The 21752-nt window shown below is 41.5% G+C and overlaps 1 protein-coding gene across 1 annotated transcript in view; it reads left to right on the forward strand.

The window, feature by feature from the left end:
* VWA3B (von Willebrand factor A domain containing 3B) overlaps positions 1 to 21752 on the forward strand; it is a 632585-nt gene that overhangs the window by 417536 nt on the left and 193297 nt on the right. Inside the window, exons 26-27 of the mRNA XM_029603312.1 lie at positions 7053 to 7190; positions 19094 to 19191. Of these exons, the coding sequence (XP_029459172.1) occupies positions 7053 to 7190; positions 19094 to 19191 (236 nt within the window). The remainder of the gene's footprint in view (positions 1 to 7052; positions 7191 to 19093; positions 19192 to 21752) is intronic.

Consider the following 21752-nt stretch of genomic DNA (forward strand, 5'->3'; position numbering starts at 1 on the left):
TAGAAAGAAAAAGAGAAGGACCCTTTTTGCACAACCACTCCATTTGCCTCTGTGAAACTCCTTTCCTCCCATCGAATAGCTTTACTCTCTGAGGTCCAGGCTCCTAACTGTGGGGACAAACAATAGTTCTTATACCCTGCTTCTTTGCATTTCAAGCCCTTTTTTCTGTCCTCTGTACAAAACACTAAGCTTTATACTATCTCTGCATCCAAATAACACACAGGAGAAGAATGATGGTTTCTAATTTCAATGCTGATAGTTGAATAGATCAATGGTTCCCAACCTTTTTTGTTTTGTGGCACACCTAGCACAGGTTCACTTTGTTGTGGCACACCAATCACTTCCTCTTCTCTTCCCTCATCCCCCCATCCCTTGGCACTGTCACTGTCTCTCTTCCCCCTTTCCCACTATCATAAATATTCCTCTGGCATCATCATCATCTTCTCTTCCCTTCCCTTCCCTCTCCCCCAACCCCTATCATCATCATCATCGCCTTCCCTCTCCCACCATCTCTTCCCCTCCCCTTGCATTATCATCTCTATCTCTCTCCTACTACTCCCATCATCATCATCATCTTCCCTCTCCCTCCATTCCTCCTCACCCCTTTGAATTATCATCCCCTTCTCTCTCCACCCTTCTTAGCCCTGCATCATCATTACCACCATCTTCCCTTTCCTTTTACCTTTCTCCCCCACTCCCTAGCATCATCATCACATTCCCTCTCTCCCTCCCTTTCTTCTCCTCCTCACCCCTGGTATCATCATTTCCACATTCCCTTTCTACCCTTCTCTCTCACCCCCTGGAATCATTTCCTATCTCCCGCCCTATCTTCTGCATCTTCCCCACTATCATCATCATGCTTTTCCCTCTACCCCCCTCTCCCACTCCCTCCCATCACCTTCCCTTTCCCTCCATCTCTCTCCCCCCAACCCCAGGCATCATCATCACCTTCCTTTTTCCATCAGCTGTTCCCCCCAACCCTTGCATCATCATCACCTTCCTTCTCCACCCCCCTCTCCCTCACCTTGCTTTAGATGGAATTTGTAACACCTCTGTATCTTTCTGGATGAAAGATTTCCCTCTTCCAAAGGTTTGGTATACTGACTCCCAGGTATCATGTGTTATGAGCTCCAAGTGGAAAAAAGTTTAGATGAACCCAAAAGGGGAAAAAAGTCAAGCAAGAAGGGTAGAATAAAATTTCCGTGCCTCCAACAGAGGAGATAATTGAAACAATGTTAGGTTCCATATTAGGAGCTACCACCCAAGAAAGAGATCTAGGCGTCATAGTGGATAACACATTGAAATCGTCGATTCAGTGTGCTGCAGCAGTCAAAAAAGCAAACAGAATGTTGGGAATTATTAGAAAGGGAATGGTGAATAAAACAGAAAATGTCATAATGCCTCTATCGCTCTATGGTGAGACCGCACCTTGAATACTGTGTACAATTCTGGTTGCCACATCTCAAAAAAGATATAACTGCGATGGAGAAGGTACAGAGAAGAGTGACCAAAATGATAAAGGGGATGGAACAGCTCCCCTATGAGGAAAGACTAAAGAAGTTAGGACTTTTCAGCTTGGAGAAGAGACGACTGAGGGGGGATATGATAGAGATGTTTAAAATTATGAGAGGTCTAGAACGGGTAAATGTGAATCGGTTATTTTACTCTTTCGGATAATAGAAAGACTAGGGGGCACTCCATGAAGTTAGCATGTGGCACATTTAAAACTAATTGGAGAAAGTTCTTTTTCCCTCAACGCACAATTACACTCTGGAATTTGTTGCCAGGGAATGTGGTTAGTGCAGTTAGTGTAGCTATGTTTAAAAAAGGATTGGATAAGTTCTTGGAGAAGTCCATTACCTGCTATTAAGTTGACTTAAAAAATAGCCACTGCTATTACTAGCAACAGTAACATGGGATAGTTTTTGGGAACTTGCCAGGTTCTTATGGCCTGGATTGGCCACTGTTGGAAACAGGATGCTTAGCCTGACCCAGTATGGCATGTTCTTATGTTCTTATGAAAAGACAGTTGCTGCAAAATTATTCTTCCTTGTGTCAGGTAACTCGTCAGGTCTATACTCTGAAAGAGATACAGCACACTGCAGGTCTTCCTTATCCGAAATCCAGCCTTCAATACAGGGACTCCCCAATCCACTGCAACCAAGGGAATTAGCTCTTCACAAGAAATTCCCAAAAGAGTCCAAAACAATAATTCAAAGACTGGATAGTCAAATCAATGGAAGGCTGACTTCCTTACTCCTCTCCCATAAATTAGGAAAAATGACACAGCAGAAGGCAACAAGCTCTTTGCTGCTAGGAAGTCTAAATCAAAATCATCAAGGATAACAGTGCTTTGGGATGAATTAGGAAACACTATCTGCATGTTCCCGAATGGGGGTGCAAACCCAAACACCTCTCAATTATCTCTGCACAGAACCTCCCCAGTCAATTGGTGCACTCCTTTATTAACAGGAAGCCAAAGGTCCCTTATATATGTAAACCTTACCTGTGAGAAGGAACACTGCAAATACTGCAACATGCCCTGGAACTGTGTTTCCCAACTCTGGATAGGAGGATGAGAAGGCAATTGTGGGGACAGGATGTGCAGAGTTTTCAGTGAACCCGATGGTACCTGCTATCACCGCTACTTGTGGTGGTGGTGGTGGTTTTGCTATCACTTCTCTGTTAACACGGGAAAGAGAACAAAACTGGAAGGGGCCAAAATTTGCTTTATTAGTGAATAGACCCTACTGAAAAAGCCTGCACACAGTAGTGCATGTTTTGGTGTGTTAACACTTAATACACCTTTTTGAATTGGGGCAATATCATTTGCTGTGAATTTTAATATTTTTTGTAACCCAGGGTTATACAAGACATCAGTCTTGAAATGTAGGGAACCACTGCCCTAGAACACGGTACACCTTCCTGTTAGGAGGTGCAGAGTGGAAAACAGAACAAACTGGACCTCTACAGAGCCCTCCACCGAAACAACATGCTAGCTAGCTGATGACATAATCTTGGTTACACATACAAAACACAGATAGACCATACCAAATACAGAATAAGTGATCACAAATTAGAGAAATATACACACAAAAGCTGAACTAGAAACCCCAATAAGTCAGAATCTGCCAGTAGTGCAACACCATAGAAAGAGAGATGCATTTCCTCCTGTACTGTGAAGAATACAAAGTCATCAGAGGTGCACATTTTCTAAACTGACAGATAAAAGGAAACGCTTCTCACAAAAGAATGAGCAGGAAAACTCCTGGGAGAACATAACGTTTCCTTTTAAATACCGCCTTTCTCACCTGAAGGAGACCCAAGGCAGTTTATAACAAGAAAAAGCATTAAATTATCTAAAAATACATCACCCCCAAAAAAATTCCATTTGTATTCCAGAGGTGCAGCCATCCTCTACTACCAAAACAGGAGAGAGAGCAATTATAACAACAAAATATGCTGTATCCTGCCTGCCACGAGGCAATAAATGTGATCTGATTCGATGCAATATAGACCAGCAGCACCCTAACCTGGGAACTGTTCTCCTTATTGTCCTTTCTTTAATCTGTAATTTTATTATACTGTTATCACATATGTAACTTTTTCATAAAACATTCACTTTGGAGGTAATTTTCAAAGAAGTTATGGGTAAAAATAGTATATATAATAGCAATTTTCAAAAGTGAGTCTACAGATGGAAAACCTTTAGACAATTCAGCCCTATGGAGTGAATTTTCAAAGGCGTTACATGGTAAAAATACAAATTTTTAAAAGTCCATTTTCACACACAAAACCCAGTTTTATGCATATAAATCCTTTTTAGACTTTCCTCTTTTGTGTATTACTTTGCAATGCATATACAAATTGTCATACTAGTCAAATTTCCTGAATCATAATCTCTTTCAAATCTCAGTCCCCAGGAGTATGCCTCTCAATGATCCCCCCCCCCCCCCCCACCACCACCACCATGATGAGAGAGAGAGAGCAAGCTTAGTAGGAAGAAAGTTGAAACTTGAGAAACTGCTAGAGACAGGGAGGGGCATGGAGGATGAGAGCCCCCATCCCCTATACACCCACCTCTGAAACAGACTCACGGACTCCCACCCCCTACAACCTCACACTCATCTCTCCAGGACCCCCCTCTGCCTCACAGATATCCCCTGGACCTCTCCACCCTCCCCTCATAGATCTCCACCTTCCACACTAATCCCATCACAGTCTGAAAGCTTCATACTCGGGTTCTTGACCCCTCTCACACTCAGACCCTCTCACCCTCAACCCCCTTCACACTTATCCTCCCAAACCCCCTGCCACAACCCCCAAGTCCCCTGCAGCCTCACCCTGACAAAGAGTTGCTACTGCAGAGCACAGAAAGCAGCAGTACTCAAATGAGCAGCCTCATGCTGCCTTAGCTCTCTGGCTGTGTCAGACAGACTCTGTAGAATGCTCCAGAGGTAGCAGCTTGCACTCATTAGCACATATGAAGGTTTTGTTAAATTTTTATTTAAAGAAAAAGAAATCCATTTAACAAAGCTTGCATGTGTAACCCATTTTTCAGGGATATGCTGTATCCTAAGGGTACATAAACTAACTTGTATGTGAGAACTCCATTATTACTCTCTCTTCCCTGTTTCCTGTCCCCAGGGCTGGGCTGTTGCTGTCAGGGGAAAGGATTACCTTTAAGGCCCAGGGCAGGTGTATCTTCTGTTGTGTGAGCATTGTCCCAGCTCTCTGGGGCAGGTATTTGTACAGATTAGGCGAGACTCACTGGATGGGTGTTCAAATAATATTTTACTGTGATTGATAGTAAGGCAATCAAGATGTGTAAATAACATAATGTCCAAATACATGCAGGTTTCATGATGGCCAAAGAGTACATGATTTCAGGGTCTCTCTTCCTGTGTAAGTGTCCCTCAGTGAGCGGTGTTATTTTGATATCCTCTATTGGGGAAGAATAGGATTCCCAACATGGCTGGGGTTTCCTAGCAGTGGCTGGGGTCCCTGGTTCCCATGGTCCCTGAGATGCACAGTGCACATCCTGATCTCCAGCCTGGCTGCTGTCCTGCATCCTGGGGTGGAAACTCCGTTTGGGGGTTTCCAAGTGTCCTCCTCCTTTTCTTTCCAACTCAGACATCAAGGAACCTTCCGGGAGGGAAAGGTCTCTTCTGGAAGCAGAATCTTAACTTCCAGTCCTGGGCAAAGGAGGAAGCAGAAAAAAATACTTCCTTCCCCATTAGATGGTAAAACTCAATCTTAAAGAAAAATTACTGGAACATTTCTGTGGTCTCTGCAACCTCCTCTTGATGGGGTGAAGATGTGTACAGATTTCTACTGCACTCCTGGAGAGGGTTGCTGCCTTCCAGAAGGTACAGGTCCGATACACAAAAAAGGTCAAAGCTTAGCAAAAAGGGCAAAAACTCGCTGTTCCTTTCTTCCCTCCTGTCTTTATTACAAAGACCTGGCAGGGCAGTGTCTCTTCCTTCCTTATCTAGGCTGGGGGCCTAAACTTGGAGAGCACACTTCTACTTTCTTCCAGATCAAATCTACACTACCTCTACTCTGCCCTAGGCTGGATATGTGGGGGTATTCTGGAGGCAGCAGGAGGCCCTGTGGAGAGGAACCAGATAAGTTAACCAGCTAACTCCGTTAATTTATCTGGCTAACTCTGGTCGGGCCGTAGGGCTGTCCTAAAGTGAGCTGGTTATACATAACCAGCTCACTTTGAGATCGCTGGGTATATTCAGTGGTGTGGCTGTGCCGGTTATGTATAACCTGACTAGCACAGCGGCTGAACATGGACCCTTGTGAGAGTGCTGTGGGGCCAGGAGAGAAAAGTGACTGCAGCAGAACCTGCTTGAATGGTCTCTTTAGTCCCCCAGTATACCTGAAAAGTGGACCAGAGAAAGGAAGTAGTTGGCTTATTTGGAGTCTGAAGGTCAACAAAGTTCCCCCTCCTATAAAGAGTAACTGAAGACTGCCTGCTCCCTTCTGCAATAGGAGAATGCTGAAGAGGACCCCAAAGACAGTTGGTCCCTTACATGTCTGGAGTGGGCAGGGCTTAGGAAAGACTCCACATTTTAGTCTGATTTGCAGGAAAGAGAGCCCATCAGGTCAAAGAGATATTGAGAACCTTTCAGAAGGAGAGCAGTAGCAGATTAGGATAGGAACTGTTGGCAGGGGACAGCAGAAAGGGCAGCAGTCAGCTATTTAATTGCTTTAGCTGGGCCACAGTAAAAAGTTTACCCAGAAGGACCCTGGGGAGGTAAAGGTTCATTGTCTGATCTTGTTAACCTGACACAAACTAATAAGCTGTGGGAGTTGTGCCGAACAAGTTGGAGAAATGCAACCTGAACTCCCTTTTACTTTACACAACACAGCATACTGAATCCAGATGTGTATAGTAGCTGCATGCAAGTAGGCCTCCCTTTTCTGATATTTGACCAGCTGGGCCCTAGAGACATTATGGGTGTCCCGAAACCAAACTTGTTTGCGGCACTCCAGGAGCAGAGTTGCCTATGCTGGCATGTGAACAGAATACTAATCATTCAGATTTGATGTGGCCTTCTCTTCCACCTGCTTTGCCCTTATTAAACCTAAATGTTGTCAGCTGTCCTGGGTGTGCTTAGAAAATGAAGAAATAAATGACTAAATCACAAAACCGATAGCTTATCCTTTAGCATTTGCCTCTGTAGGGATAATCGTTTTTAGTTGTAATAATGTGATTTTCACTACAATATATGTGCTTGAGTCCTTTAGTTTATAAAATATTTAAATAGCATTTATTCTCAACACTTGGCTCACAAGACTAAAATAACTAGGTGCAAATAAATATTTATCAACCGAGTTATTTTCTTGTGAATCTAATCCTGCCAATTATGTTTATGTACAATGAATGCATCCATTTACTGTAGCATTCAGATTGTTGTGAACAAGCAAGGTTTTTGTAAATCATTATGTGAATTTAATTTAAGTTCTTCTTTGTGTATTTAATTACATCAATAACTGATAAGTTCCAAATCTTCCCTGACATGTACATTTTTAATATACAGGTTGGAGACTTCGTGCTTGCTAGAACTGGGACACAAACAGGAAATATTTGTTATGTACCTGCTGTTGTCGTAGCAACGCCACGTCGAACTGAGGCAGCATGTAAATTCTACACAGTTGTGAAGTACAATAATAGGAAAGTAAGTACATTTCAAATAGGGCATGAATGTTCTAGAACCTTAACAATAGTTTTTCCTTGATGGAGGCACAAACACATGATCTCTGTACAGAATGTTCAGAATCTTAAAGTTCCATGGCGGTCTCATCCAGTGGACAGAAATGAATAAAATCTAGTTTCCCCTGCCTGCATCTAAAAGGCCTCACAAATCTGAAACAATCCATCTTCAAATTTCTTTCATATTTTTTCTACAGGAAGTACGCAACATGTATTACAACAAAGCAAATATAATTACAAATTAAAAATGCATCATAAAACATAATAATAAAAATACATTAACCCATACAAACCAAACCCCCGAAACCGGCAAACCATTTCCAGATATTAAGCCCTATCTCTCCTGGTCACTTTAGGAGCTCCCAAAGGGTGACCTGGTCCCAGTGGCAGGCTTCCATGTGTCACCTGCCCATGTTGAAGACAGAATATGTCAGGGCCACAGGGCATAGCACAGCAGCTTAAGGCATCAATGGCTGGGCAGGCCTCATTTCATAAGGATTCCATCGATAGCAATTCCCTCTCGGCACCTGCAGGTCTTCATCCTGGTTGGTTCTTTCTATCCCACTGTGGGTATCAATTTGTTGTCAGTCCAGGATGAGGTTGGTCAGATGTGGCGGGGCCACAGGACATAGCACAGTGGCACAGCATATAGTTTATATGATCTCTAAAGCAATACCTTATTTGTTTATTCCAGAGATAGGAAACATCAGATCTCAAGTGCTGCAAGCCAGTTGGGTTTTCAAGTTCACAGCACTGAATATTCAACAGATGCATTTGCATACACTGTCTCCACTGCATGCAAATACATCTTGTGCATATTCATTATGGATATCCTGAAAATCTAATCAGCTTGCAGCACCTGAGGACTGGAGGTGCCTACCCCTGCTTTATGTGTTTGTCAGATTATTGCTTTATATTTTGTTTTTCAACAATAATCCCCTTTGAACCAGGTTTGTGCATGGAACCAGATGTACAATTGGGCAGAATTTTCCCATATTTGAAGATTAAGTGTCATGGCTCCAATTCTTAGCTCTGGCTTTGATGGAGTTGAAAGTCCAAAGGAGCAAAAGGAACTGCTAGGTGAAAAAAAAGACATCTTTTCACAAATTATAGTTTCTGAAACTACACATAAACGGTAATTTTCAGGAGTATGTGTAAGTTATCACATATATGTGTAAGTCAGTGTTTTTAAAGACACAGGAGTACACAATGCCACACGATGCACTGGTGCACTTGACGCTTGATGCTCTCACCCCTGTGAAGCGAGTGACACATGCCTCCTTAAGGCACACCAAGGCCTCCAATTCTTGATCATAAGGTGCATTCCATGATCCCACGATGCACAGTGCAAGAACACATGGCACAACTATGATGCAATTGATGCAATATAGTCATCCTGCACCAGATTCCTCAGCACACGTCTCCAAAGACTCATCAAAGTATGTGAAGTCATCCTGTGCATCTAAGCATTCTATCCCATGAAAACTATTGACACATTCAGCTCAGTCTTCCACTCATCAGATTGCTCTACCAAACCAGTTATACACAGCTGATCTTAGGTTTGCAGAGGAGGGGATCAGCTTGCATCTGCCACCTCTGACAACCAGAGCACTCACTCTGTATAAGCTAATGACAAAGGGAGTTCGCCTAGAGCCTAAGGAACCAGTGTGCTCCATAGTCCCACTCGCCTCTAACAAGCCTCCCATTCTTATGCAGAAGCCTATCCTGGTCTTGGAAGAGAACGTCCCATGACCAATATCAGGCCTGAGGACACAGTCACTTGACTAAATTGCTGGTATGGTGAGGAAGTTCTTTACCTCTCTGATCAAGGAGACAGAAGGAATGTTCCAGCCTCTCCTATCTACCATCACCACAGCATTACCAGAAACCGGAGTCCCAATCTCACCCATAGGGGTGAACTCATCATCAGAACCTTTGATTAGAGGTTCTTCAGCATTCCATTCAATTGCAGCAGAGTCTAGTAGATGTGTACCAGAACCATGGTAATATAATATCATTGATAATGCATGTTAAGTGAGACCTCCATAACACTGAACTGGGTGCGTTCGCTTAATTCTGTAAAACCTATGTTTTAGGAAATAAAGCATTTAAAGATGCTCAACATTGGAAAAGGAGCAGTATTTGCTACTCCTGATCAGTGGAGGAGTAGCTTAGTGGTTAGAGCAGTGGTCTATGAACCAGGAGACCGGGGATTGAGTCCCGATATTGCTCCTTGCAACCTTGGGCAAGTCACTTTACCCGCCATTGCCTCAGGTACAAACTGAGGGGCTTGTTTATCAAAGTGCTATATGGTGTTTTTGCATGCAAAAAACGCCTTTAATGCATGCGAAAATGCCACTAACACATGCGAAAGCACCATAACTTTTGGTGCGATGCAAATGAGAAAAAGGGGAGGATATTGGGGCAGGAATTTTGGCCAAGTGGGCTGGGCTCACAGTTTTGTGAAGCTGCATCGCATGGCTTTAACGTGAATTTTAACTACACCTTTTTCATTTGCATAAAGCTGTGCGATAGGGCTTTATTGCGGTTGCGATGTTTTTCGCACATGCTGTTTTAAGCTCCTGGAGAGCCAGCCAAGCTTGATGTTACCCAGGTAGAGAGTCCATCAAGCTAGGTTGAGAGAACATTGCACAAATCTCATCTTTGGGTGAGTTTCCTCACTCCGAAGGTCATCAAATCTTCACAAGAGAGCACTGTTCTGTTCGTATGTCTCACTTTGAATGTCAAAGTGGCCCCTAACCCCGTCACTAATACCTAAACCTCACCTAAAGTGACTAAGTGGGCCTCTCTTAGAGATATTTATTATTTATTTATTTATTTTTGGTTTTTTTATATACCGATCTTCTTGCATTGGATGCAAATCAAACCGGTTTACAGTGAAACATTAGAACTTGCCTAAGAGCATTACATAGAACGAAGAACATAGAACATAGAACATAATAAAATAATTGTGAGCATTACATAGAACGAGGAATATATAAAAAAACTTTTGGTAACATGGTGTTAAAAATAAACTTTTTATACAAGGTTTTTTTGTATAAATCTTGTATAAAATCTTATATCTTGTATAAAAATAAACTTTTTATACAAGATATAAATACCAATCTAGTGTGAGGGCATTATGGCTAGTCTTTCTCTCTCTCTCTCTTTCTCTTTCAGCTTAAACATGGTCCCCCCCAGTGGCTGTATGTAGGAAATACATCAATTGTGGCACTTATTGCAAAGTGTGAAAAAATTTGCACTTCACATAGGTAGTTTTATAGTTTATAATTTATTTAGGTTTTCTATACCGTTACATCAGTCTGAAAGACCATCACAACGGTGTACATTTAACATAAAATACAATAAAATACAATAATCAAATACAATTTATATCAAAACCATTAAATCAGAAAATAATAAAATCATTATATCCTTAAAATAATATACAGAAAATTCATAAAATACTAAGATACTAAAAACAACTAAATAAAGATTAAAGAATAGGATTAGGCTTGATTAGGTATTATTGTGATAAATTGCCTATTACCATAAAACACACCCCTTTTCCTATCGCATGCAATATTTAGTGCATTTTGATAAATCCAGGCCTTATATTGTAAGCCCTCTGGGGATAGGGAAATATCTACAGTACCTGAATGTAATCCACTTTTAAGCACTGAAAAAAGTGTGAAAAGAATAATATAAATCTAAATAAATAAATAAAATAATCCTGACGCCCCTGAAGAAGAAACAAAACACACCAGGGCTTTCTATATTAAATAAACCTGATGTTATGAGAAATAACTGGGATTCACGTTTTGAGAATTACATCAAAAAAAAATTTTCTGCATACTTTTGTGATAAGAACTTTGATAAGATAAATGCCATGCTCTTTCAATTTCTATATTTCACTGATTAGTGCACCATTTAAAAGAGAGCATTATTCTGAAAAAAAATTAAAAATATATTAGACCTATGTTTATGTGTGTTGAACATTTTTAAATGCTTTGTGTTCCTAAAAAATAGGTGGAGCAGCATTAAGCAAACAGACCTAGGTCAGTGTCATGGAGGTCTCACTTAACATGTGTTATTGATGATATAAATGTGTATCCGAACCATGGTAATATAATAAGTATTTACCATTGGTATTTTGGTTTATCTTGTCTGATATTTTGCGGAGTCTAGTAGGTCAGAGATGATAGTCCAGGCCTCTCCTCCTAAAAGTCAACTGGGAGCACCTACAGGTTCACTCTGTCATTGGAGTTCTGGGTGAGTGACCTGGTATCGTTAGATTCAGATGATGACTCGACCAGCATTCCCAACAACCTGTTTCCCTGTCCTCCAGACTACACATCAAAACAAAGTTCCCCGTTCTGAGCTCTTTGTTCTTCTTAAGATCCTGGATACTCCAACTGAGCCAGCAGCTCTTCCAGTTTACAAAATCCTTAACATTCTTTTAATGAGAATGTGGAAAACTCCCTTTTCAGGAAGTTAGACCTCAAATATCTGGTCCAACAGCCACTGGCATTGCTCATCTATCTCATAAATCCATCATGGTCGAGTCTGCAATGGAAAAGTCAAAGATGAATCAAATTCATTAGAATTCTCCCCCAGGAAAAGACCATAAACTCCTGGATAAATTTGGCAAACAGATCTTTCAAAGCTCAATGCTTTCCGCTCACATTACTATCCATCAATGCTACATAGTGCAGTATATCCATGACTGTATTCAGAAGCTAATGCCTTTCCTACATTCTACTGATTAAGGCAATTATTACCCTCAACCACACCTAGATGCTGAAGAGGACATCCACCACCTTCTCTGCTCCATCTATGAATCATTTGATTCAATTTCACTTACCTCCTGAGCCTCCACTGGGGCAAGGCTTAAGGAATGTCTTCGAGCAAGTAGCATCCATGAGGATGTTCATGAAAAATTGGCAGACTTACCATCGTGTAGAGGAGTAGCCTAGTGGTTAGAGCAGTCTGCTTATAAAACAGCAAATCCAGGGTTCAAATACCACTGCTGCTGCTTGTGACCTTAGACAAGTCACTTTACCTTCCTCAGGAACAAACTTAGGGCCTGATTCATCAAGGTATGTTCCCATAGGGACAGAATGGAAGAAAAGCCTTAGCAAATGAGGCAGTTAGATTGTTAGCCCACTGGGGATAGGGAAATACTTTCAGTACCTGAATGTAATCTGCTTTGAAGTGCTGAAAAATCAATTAAACATTTTATAAACTCTGAGGTAGGAGCCACTCAGTTTATAAAATACTGCATACTTCAGCTCTGAAAGTATATGTGTATGTTGTTTCAGTCACACATATATTTGTGTAATATTAATAGTTGAATTATATTATTGATACTAACAAATTTGTAATGCAGGAAAACACAAATTGTCTTTACTCATTTTATAAAAGTATGCACATATATTTTACATGCATAATAATTGTAGTATGTGCACGTAATAACCCTGAGTTGTATGCAGAGGCATGTATTTTATAGTAAATGTGTGTATTCCACTTATGAAAATACTTACTTGGGTAACCTGTGGGATAAGGTCCTCAAAGAGAGTCCATGGGCCACTCTCAATTGCAAAGGCTTAAGGTATTCAAACTTCCCATACAATTCTTAAATCCATCTCTGAATCCAAGATTCCCTGTCCAGGGATTGGGGGGGGGAGGGGAGAGACTTCTCTCCATGGCCATGAGTATTGATAAGACAGTCTTGGCATACTGTAGTAATAATCATGCAGGAAGCTGAGCATTGGAATATGCATTTGTTTAAAACAAATGGGCATTCCAAAATGAATGAAACCCCATGTGTTTCTTTTGTGGGTCCTCAAAATGAATGGAGGGGAGGTCCAATGAATTAAACAAATCCTACTCATCCTATTTGTTTGTTTGTTTGTTTATTTATTTATTTATTTATTTATTTATTTAAGGGGTTTTTATATACCGCGGCACGTATGGAACATCACCTCGGTTTACAATGGAACATAATGCAGCAACAGGCTTTACATAAAACACGTGTGAATATAGAATACATACAAGTATGAATATAAACTGTATATATATATAACAATTATGAATATAAACTATATATATGGAGTTAGTGATTAAGCAAAAAAGAAAATAATCTATACATATGCAGTAGTTAAACATAACTACTAGGATTGGGGTGCATACTGGTCCAATACAACAGAGTCGGATAAAATTTAGTGATTAAACAGCTTCTGCAGGGAGGAAGGAACTCCATAACATCTGGGAGATACAGTCAAAACTGTTATGGGGGAGAGGGGATATTGATGGGGACTAGGTATCTTATGGGGTGAAGAATTGTGGGAAGTCGTCTGGGGGGGGGGGGGGGACGTTAGGCGTTAGGTGTATGCTTGTTTGAAAAGCCAGGCTTTAAGATTTTGCTTGAATTTCTTGGGGCATGATTCCTGGCGTAGGCTAGGTGGCATTTTGTTCCATAGGGCTGTTCCTGCAATGATAAAAGAGCGTTGTCTGGTGGTCACAAGTTTGGTTAATTTGGGTGAAGGTGTATGAAGCTTTGCTTGATGTTGCGTTCTGGTAGGTCTATTTGGCTTGCGGAAGGTGAATTGCTCTGGGAACCATTGCATACTGTGGTTATGTATGGATTTGTGTATGAGTGTGAGGGATTTATATATTATTCTGGAAGAAACTGGTAGCCAGTGAAGGAACTGGAGAACGGGTGTGATGTGTTCGTGCCGGTGTGAGTTGGAGAGTATGCGGGCAGTGGCGTTTTGCAACAGCTGCAGGGGTTGTATTGCATTTTTTGGGAGACCAAAGAGGATAGCGTTGCAGTAGTCGAGTTTGGACAGGATAGAGGCTTGTAGTACTGTGCGAAAGTCATAGGGATGTAGGAGGGGTTTGATTCTTTTTAGGGTGTGAAGTTTAAAGAAGCCATTTTTTATGGTGGAGGAGATGAACTTTTTTAGATTAAGGTGGTTATCAATCATTACTCCGAGGCTACGGACATGTTGGGGTGTGGTGGGAGGAGGGGACTGAGTGTGAGGTGTTGCAGTGTGGGAGGAGATGTTGTGGGGGGATATAATGAGGAGCTTAGTTTTAGTGGTGTTAAGAGCCAGGAAGTTGTCTGAGAGTAGTTTGTTTATGTCAGAGAGTGCAGAGTTCCAAGTTTTTAAGGCATTCGGAATTGAATCATTGATGGGAATGAGGATTTATCAATTTATTTATATGGGCCATAAAAAGCATGGAGGGCAGGTATCAGTTAGTAATTGTAACAAAGTAAGTTAGCAGCCAGCCTTTTCCAGTGAGTTATTTGTGAGGTTGTAAGCTGTTGTCAAAGAGACCACATCACAGAGATAACATATCACAGTGATCCAACATTTCACCGCTTTCTGGATCCAGTCACTGATCTTGAAAACTGAGCATGAGATGTACTTTGCATTTCCTCTGTAGACATTGTCTTGGGAGGACGCTGTTACCTGCCATACCCCTAATACCACCGTAGAAGAGTTGCTTCCACATATCTACCTATTATGCCCCTTATTCCAGTATAAGGGAATTGCTACCACATGCATACAGGTTTCTACCGCCATGGCACCTGTTCTTTAATTCTTCTACCCTTCCACAATCCCAGCTTGGTTCTCCCACCCTGTCTTTTTTATTATACTGGGGTGGTTTGTCCACTAAAGCCTGCAGTCTGCAGGAAGAAATACAGGCAGAACAGAAAACAGAGATACAATTTACATGTTCTGAGTGAGCTAAAAATATCAGAAAGGTAGAGAGAACTCATGCAAAACCAGGAAATAGAACACCTAGAATTCAGCTAGAGAATATGGGAAAAGGTTTCTAAATCAACCGTCACCACATTCCAGGAAAACCAAATCACACGCATTAGAGAAATCATTCACATGTTCTGAATGTGATCTTTCCTTCAGAAAGCCCATTTCACAAGAAAATCAAATTTCCACCCAGCAGCTAGATCAAATTCAAGTAGGAAATGTAATAAAAGCTTATTTAAAGAAAATGATGCTTATCACAATTCATTTTCTTGTACTGAATCTGACAATTGAATTGGCAAGTATGCTTCAACAAAATGACTGGCATCTCCCATGCCACCTTGCTTTGCTGCTATACCCCTCATGCGACACCTTGGGGTTCTTTGTGACACTTTGCCTTGCTGAAATGCCAAGAGTTTACACCAAATCCCAGACCTTACACCTTGAGGTGTTCCTGCCACTCTGAAGGGCTGCTTTGCACCTCTTTTAGTGTCTCAATGCCACTATGTGTGCTGCTTTGTCCCTTTATAGGTGCCTTGGTGTTTTTCCTGCCATTTTTTCTACTTCACTGCCCCTTCTTGCTGCCACCGAGGGTATCAGTCTGCCACTGTTGCTGGTGGCCTATTTTGCACTCTTGGAGTGTTCTTCCCACACTAGCTTTCTTCATTGCATCTATGATGATGCCTTGGAGAACTCCTTCCAATGCCGGTACCCCTTTGCCCCTTTATGGAGCCTTAGGCCATTCATGTTGCTTTTGGTACCACCTTGCCACAGTCTAGGTAGCTTGCAGTTCTGATGATTTCTTCTCATACTTTGCATGAGAACTGATGAGAATACCCCAAATCTGGACCCAGTATAGTCTGCAATATTTCTTCCATTGAGTTTAATGTCAAAGAAAAAACAAATCAAACACATTTTTTTTTAGTTTTGAAATAAATTGGGGTCCCTACAAAATTAATTTTTTTCTTCTGCACATCCCTAGCTGAGCTTGGTTTCCAAGTTAACTTTACTGTAAATTGATGATGGAACAGTGAAAAGGACTGTTTACAAATCCTCATGCAATCCAATCCAGTTACATGTTTGGCTCTTCAGTAAATCTGTGACTTTATAATTTAAGTTGATTTGTTCTGTTACTTGAGTTTTGTTCTTTTATTCTGGATTCTTTCCAGTTGTAGAGGTAGATCAGAAGCTCCCTCCCAAATTTGAGAATTCTGGTGAATTTAGCTCAGTTAAGACAATATACGTTAATATTGCATACCTGTTGCATACCTTTTCCAGATGTTCAGTATTTTTCTGCATACTTCTTATTCATTCTCCTTACTGTCCTTACTTGTACTGGGAGGGTACCCCTCCCAGCCACTCCTCTTTTCAATATCCAAATGATATATGAGGTCAAAATTGGATAAGTGTCACTGATCTTCTTCCAAGTTCATTTTCTCCTCCTGGGAATGGAGATTCATTCCTTCAGGGCCTTCCGAGGGCCACTGGATCTCTTGGGAATTCACGGGAGATTCCCAAACTCATTTTAAATGTTACACACTGAGTCCCTGGATCCTTGGGAACTCAGGCAGATGGTAAAAATAAAACAGCTCCAAAATACAACCGAAATGGAAAAAGGAAGGGTGGATAAAACTTTCTTTACCTAATATAAAAAGAGACAAAACCTAACATCATTAAAGTTGGCACAAGGCACCCTTTCTCCCTTTCCAGTTTCAGACCTCAGGGTCCTTTCCCAAAAGAAAATACAACAAACCGAAACATCCTGCCTCCTGTAAGGGATAACAAAAACCCATACTACAAAATGGCAGGATGGGGTTTTACACAAAATGGCAGGATGGGGTTTTACACTCCGTGGACTCCACCATTTCAGCCAAAACCCAACCAACATCCTCTTCTGTTTCCCCTTCAAATATGGTATAACCCTTATAGTAGAGACCTAAAGGAGCTCTCTACACTTGTGCCCATATTTGAAATCACTGGTTTGCCAACACCTCCATCAGCTTACCCAGACCTCCACTAGTTATCCCATATTCTCCCACACTTCGTCCTGACCACCCACCACTTACACCCAAACCTCCCACCCAAAAACTACAGTCAAAGGACACATGCAATTTACAGGATTTAATTAGCAGGGATAAAAGTCTGTGGATAAGTTTGATAATGAATGTACATATACCACTTACAAAATACTAACTTGGATGTAAACTTCCAAACCCCTCCCCAGAATGCTCCTAAATTGCACTTGTGTTTTCCTTTCACATTTACGTGTGACACTGCTAATACACGCATACTTCTAATTCTTGCAAAATACTGCTTATGCGTGTACATTCCTACTTCCCCATATAAAGGTGGATTTTAAAATTTTATATTGGCGTGCACAAGTGCAGGCGGGTTGCGACTCACGCGTGCGCAGGGGGGGTGATTTAAAAAAAGAAGTGCGGTGATGCGAACGGCCCATTCCCAGTTCCCTAACCCCTTACCTATTCTGCCTCCCTTTTCCCCTCTCCTCCCAGCCCTTAAAACCCCTCTTCCTACCTTTTTTCTTTTATTTTGGAACTTACTTCATCTGAATATAAGCGCACTCAGCCCGGCCACACACGTATCTCCAGGTTTTTGCATGTGCTGGCGTTTGAAAATTCAGCCGATAACTTCTAATTTCACATGCATAAACATTTTGAAAATTTATGGTATGGGGGAATTATTTTTACCTTACAAAGATTTCTAATTCGTAATCCCCCCTGAACTGGAGCACATTTCTGTAACACAGCTTTTCAGTAATATTGCTGTACTGCATGGTAATTATTGATAAACAAAAATGTTAAAGAAATTGCTATCTGTCCTTGAAATCTTTATTTATTCTAATATTGGGAAATATAACTTGTGACAGGATGCATAATTTTCCGCACACTGTTGATATAAAAAGAATCAGCTCCTAGCACAGACCAATGAGAAATTTACCTGTCCCTAAAGAAATCGAGGCCAAGATCCATCCTAACTTGAAGGGACTGGCCTGTGAAGAAGCCATAATGCCAGCATTCAAACTGACTAAGTCAATAAACCCTTATCTTCTTCCTCACATATTTGTAATAAAGCAACTCTCTCTAAAAAGAAGAAAAAGAAAAATCTGATAAATACATTATGATAGCAACAAACATTTTTAGCCCAGTTTCCTGCAGCGATGTCATTGAACTCCTTCCTGAGTACATTACTTGGTGGCAACAAAAGGTGCCAAATAATGCCAAACCTACCTCTGTACCTAAGTGATCAAGGCAGGCAGAGGTGTTGGCCCACAAAATGAGCCAAGGATAGCAGCAGCAAAGCTGGTATTTTAGCCGCTTCCTCCCCTCCTCCTTTTTGCCTTCTGATTACATGGGGTCAGTGGACACTGATTAATGTGAATTGTCTTTCAATTGCTTAGTGGAACCAAGGTGTGACAATGTCCCTCCACATGACCAAGGATCAGGACCCAAGAGGAGACTTTGCAGTACTGAGAGAGCTGGTAGCAGAATCAGTTAATGTAAAAAATGAAGTGTGCAAAAACCATACTTCATAAGGTCCTTAAGGGAGCCAGTCCTTATGAAGTATAATATATTTTATCCAGTTATAATCGAAGATTTGTTTTTATGCTTTTTTGTCTCAAAATATATTTTTGTCATCATCTCTTTCAGATGGATATAAAATACTGTTTTAATTTTGAAAATGTTAAACTGTAACCCCCAAACTGTAGAAATGTGCTTATTTTAAAAATAGGAAATTGTGTTGAACATTTACTGACAGAAGACAGGAACACCACACTTCAAGCATCATGAAAAGGTGCGTCAGGAGAGCGGGTGCTCAACACGGAGTGCTGGCTCTCCCGCCGGTTTTTTTGAATCAGCCTGATATTTTGTTAGGTAATCATCTTCAAAATCTGATGACAGTGGTTGAGCATCTAAAACTCAATATACAAAAACAATGATATCATTCACATAACAGTTTTTTCCATTATGGTGCTATGAAGGCTGAATTTTAGAATTACCTGAGTATGGAAGTAAAACATTAACTATTGTTTCACAGTTTTGTAATTGACGTGAACTGTGCACTTGTGTTTCAGAAACATGCTTTACGAAGTGAACTTATTAAAATTAGTCCAGCCAAATTTACCTTTTCATGCCGTTACATCCAGAAGGCTCAGATGGCGGACCATACCATGTAAGTAAAGTCTGGATATGATGTTAACAATTAAATGTATTTATTAAGAATGGTTTATTTTTCTTTTTATATTTTCAGTACATAAGACATGCAAGATTGCAAGTCTTAAACAAGGGACAGCTTACTAAGAGGAAAACAAATAGAAAAATTCAAAATATTACCCACCTAGAGACAACTAACCATTACCCCCAAGTAAAAAAAATACAAAAAAGCCCGAGGAAAATCCAAAGTCACACAAATTTCTTAAAAGACATACAAAGAAAAAAGAAAAATTTAGCTACAGAACTGAAAAATAATATTCTCTTACATTACACTAAATAGCTCCCTCGCAAAAAGCAAACCCTAAGAAGAGAATGCAGTGAAAGATTTAAAGCTCCATCAGAGAGACAAAAGAACTAGTTAGAAGCAACTTCCTCGTGTTCTTAGTATTTGCTAAGCAGGAATATATTTCAGAGTCAAAAAAAGTGTGATCTTTACAAATCCCCTTATCTTTGTACTTTGTAACTAGGCAGCCTATTGAAACATTGCCACCAAGCTATACAATATTTACATCATAGTACTTGCAGCTGGGTACATGCATGACTGCTGAGGCTCTTTGTGTGACCAAAGCTGCATACGTGTGGGTGTATATACTCCTTTTGCCCCAAGTATATGCGAAGCATGCTGAAGTGAACTTTCATTGTGAGCCTGTCTGTAAACTTTTCGCATTCTTATACTTTTATGAACCATGTGGACTTTTCTGTGAATTATATATGGGACCTCTCTGGATATGGCTGCCAAGGGAGAGGGGTGTCATATAGAATAAAAATACATATTCCTGCTTTGACCTCCAATGGGGAAATAGAGTACGTGAGCAGGCCCGGCGTGACTGGGTGTGCATACCGCGCATTTGCATGGAGCGGCACACCCGGGGAGGCGGTGGGCCGGCAGTGGCAGGAGAGGCAGTGGGCCTCCTGCTATCTTCGGGTTGTACGGCCCACCAATCTTCCTGCTTGGGCTCAATGATAACAAGAGACCATGTGTGTGTATGAGCTTGTGTGTGTGTGTAAGCTTGTATGTATGTGTGAATGAGTGAGAGCCTGTGTGTGACAGAGCCTGTTTGTGTGTGCGACTGTGTGAGATCCTATGTTAGGAACGTGGATTCTTGGACCAAGATGGAGTTGGCGCTACCTATGGGGAGGAGCCCCACAGGTCCTCACCGTGGGATGGCGAGGCTAGAACGAGGCAGAGACCCCGCTGGGGCTTCACCACTACCAGTCCTACCAGTCCTCGTTCCCCTCAGGTTGAGTCCTTGGGTACCAGGGCCGGCTGGACTTATGTGGGGTCTCGGGTCTATAGAGTCTCGAGGGCCTGGTGTGGCGTGGCGGTGGCAGTCAGCAGAGTATGTGGTCCAGATACAAGCGTGAATCAGGGCAGGCAGCGAGTCTTGTAGTCCGGGGTCAAGCATAGGTCAGGGCAGGCAGTGAATCTCGTAGTCCGGGGTCAAGTGTGGGTCACAGGTCCAATGGGTCCAAATGCAGAAACAGGAACAAGAACCTCTAGTAACTGGAACAGGAGGCATAGGAAGCCAAAGCAAAGTCTGGGGATAGGCCTTGCCTTAATATAGGCCGGGGTCAGAAGGGAGGAGCCGGGGTGCCTCCCAATGTGGTCCCTTTAAATGTAGTTCAGAGGCACGCACTCGCCTAAGGCAGTCAGGAGGCAGAAGGGCCTGGACGGGCTTGGGCGCACCGAGAAGGTTGAGCTGGCGGCGGAAGTCCAGCACGGGCCCCACATGGCAGGGTGCGTCTACTGTGGCTCCCTGCCACCACCAGAGTCCCTGGACTGGTCGTGATGCCAGCGCGAGAGTGGTAGGTGAAGGGAGCCAGTCGCGGCCTTCCGTGGCCAGTTCTCATAACATCCTATGTGTGTGTGTCTGTGACTGTGTGCGTGACTGTGTAAGAGCCTATATGTGTGATGTGTGAGAAACCTGTGTGCCTGTGAATGTGTCTGTGTGAGGGCTTGTGTGTTTGTGTATGTTTGCATGCCTGTGAGAGCCAGTGTGTCACATATAGGCTCTCATAGGTACGCAAACACACATACACATACAATGTATCTGTGAGGGTGATGGAGAGGCAGTCTGTGTATGTTAGAGAGAGAAAGTGTGTGAGAGAATGAATGTGTTATTGTGCATGTGTGTAAGAGAGAAGGTAAAATTTGTATGGCCCTACCCACCACAATATCAGGGTGACTGGAAATCAGATCCCAGGTATGGGGAATAGATTTTTAAATCCTTATTAGTTTTAATTATTGGGTATAATTTGATGATTCTGCTCTTTTGAAATATTTTTTTTTGGGGGGGGGGGGGAATAGACTATTTTTTAATTGGATTTTTTATTCATCAAATTTTTAAAAAACATTTTTGGTGTTTGGGAATATTTCAATATTCTATTCATTAACTGGTTTAAATATTATTTTTATGACTATGACTTTATTATGATTAATGTTTTATATTTCTTGATTTTATTATTTAATGTTTCATGAAGAATGGTAATGTTTCTGTTTTTCCATTGTTGCTCTGCATG

This window comes from Rhinatrema bivittatum, chromosome 5 (genome assembly GCF_901001135.1).
Source record: "Rhinatrema bivittatum chromosome 5, aRhiBiv1.1, whole genome shotgun sequence".
In the NCBI taxonomy this organism is placed as follows: domain Eukaryota; kingdom Metazoa; phylum Chordata; class Amphibia; order Gymnophiona; family Rhinatrematidae; genus Rhinatrema; species Rhinatrema bivittatum.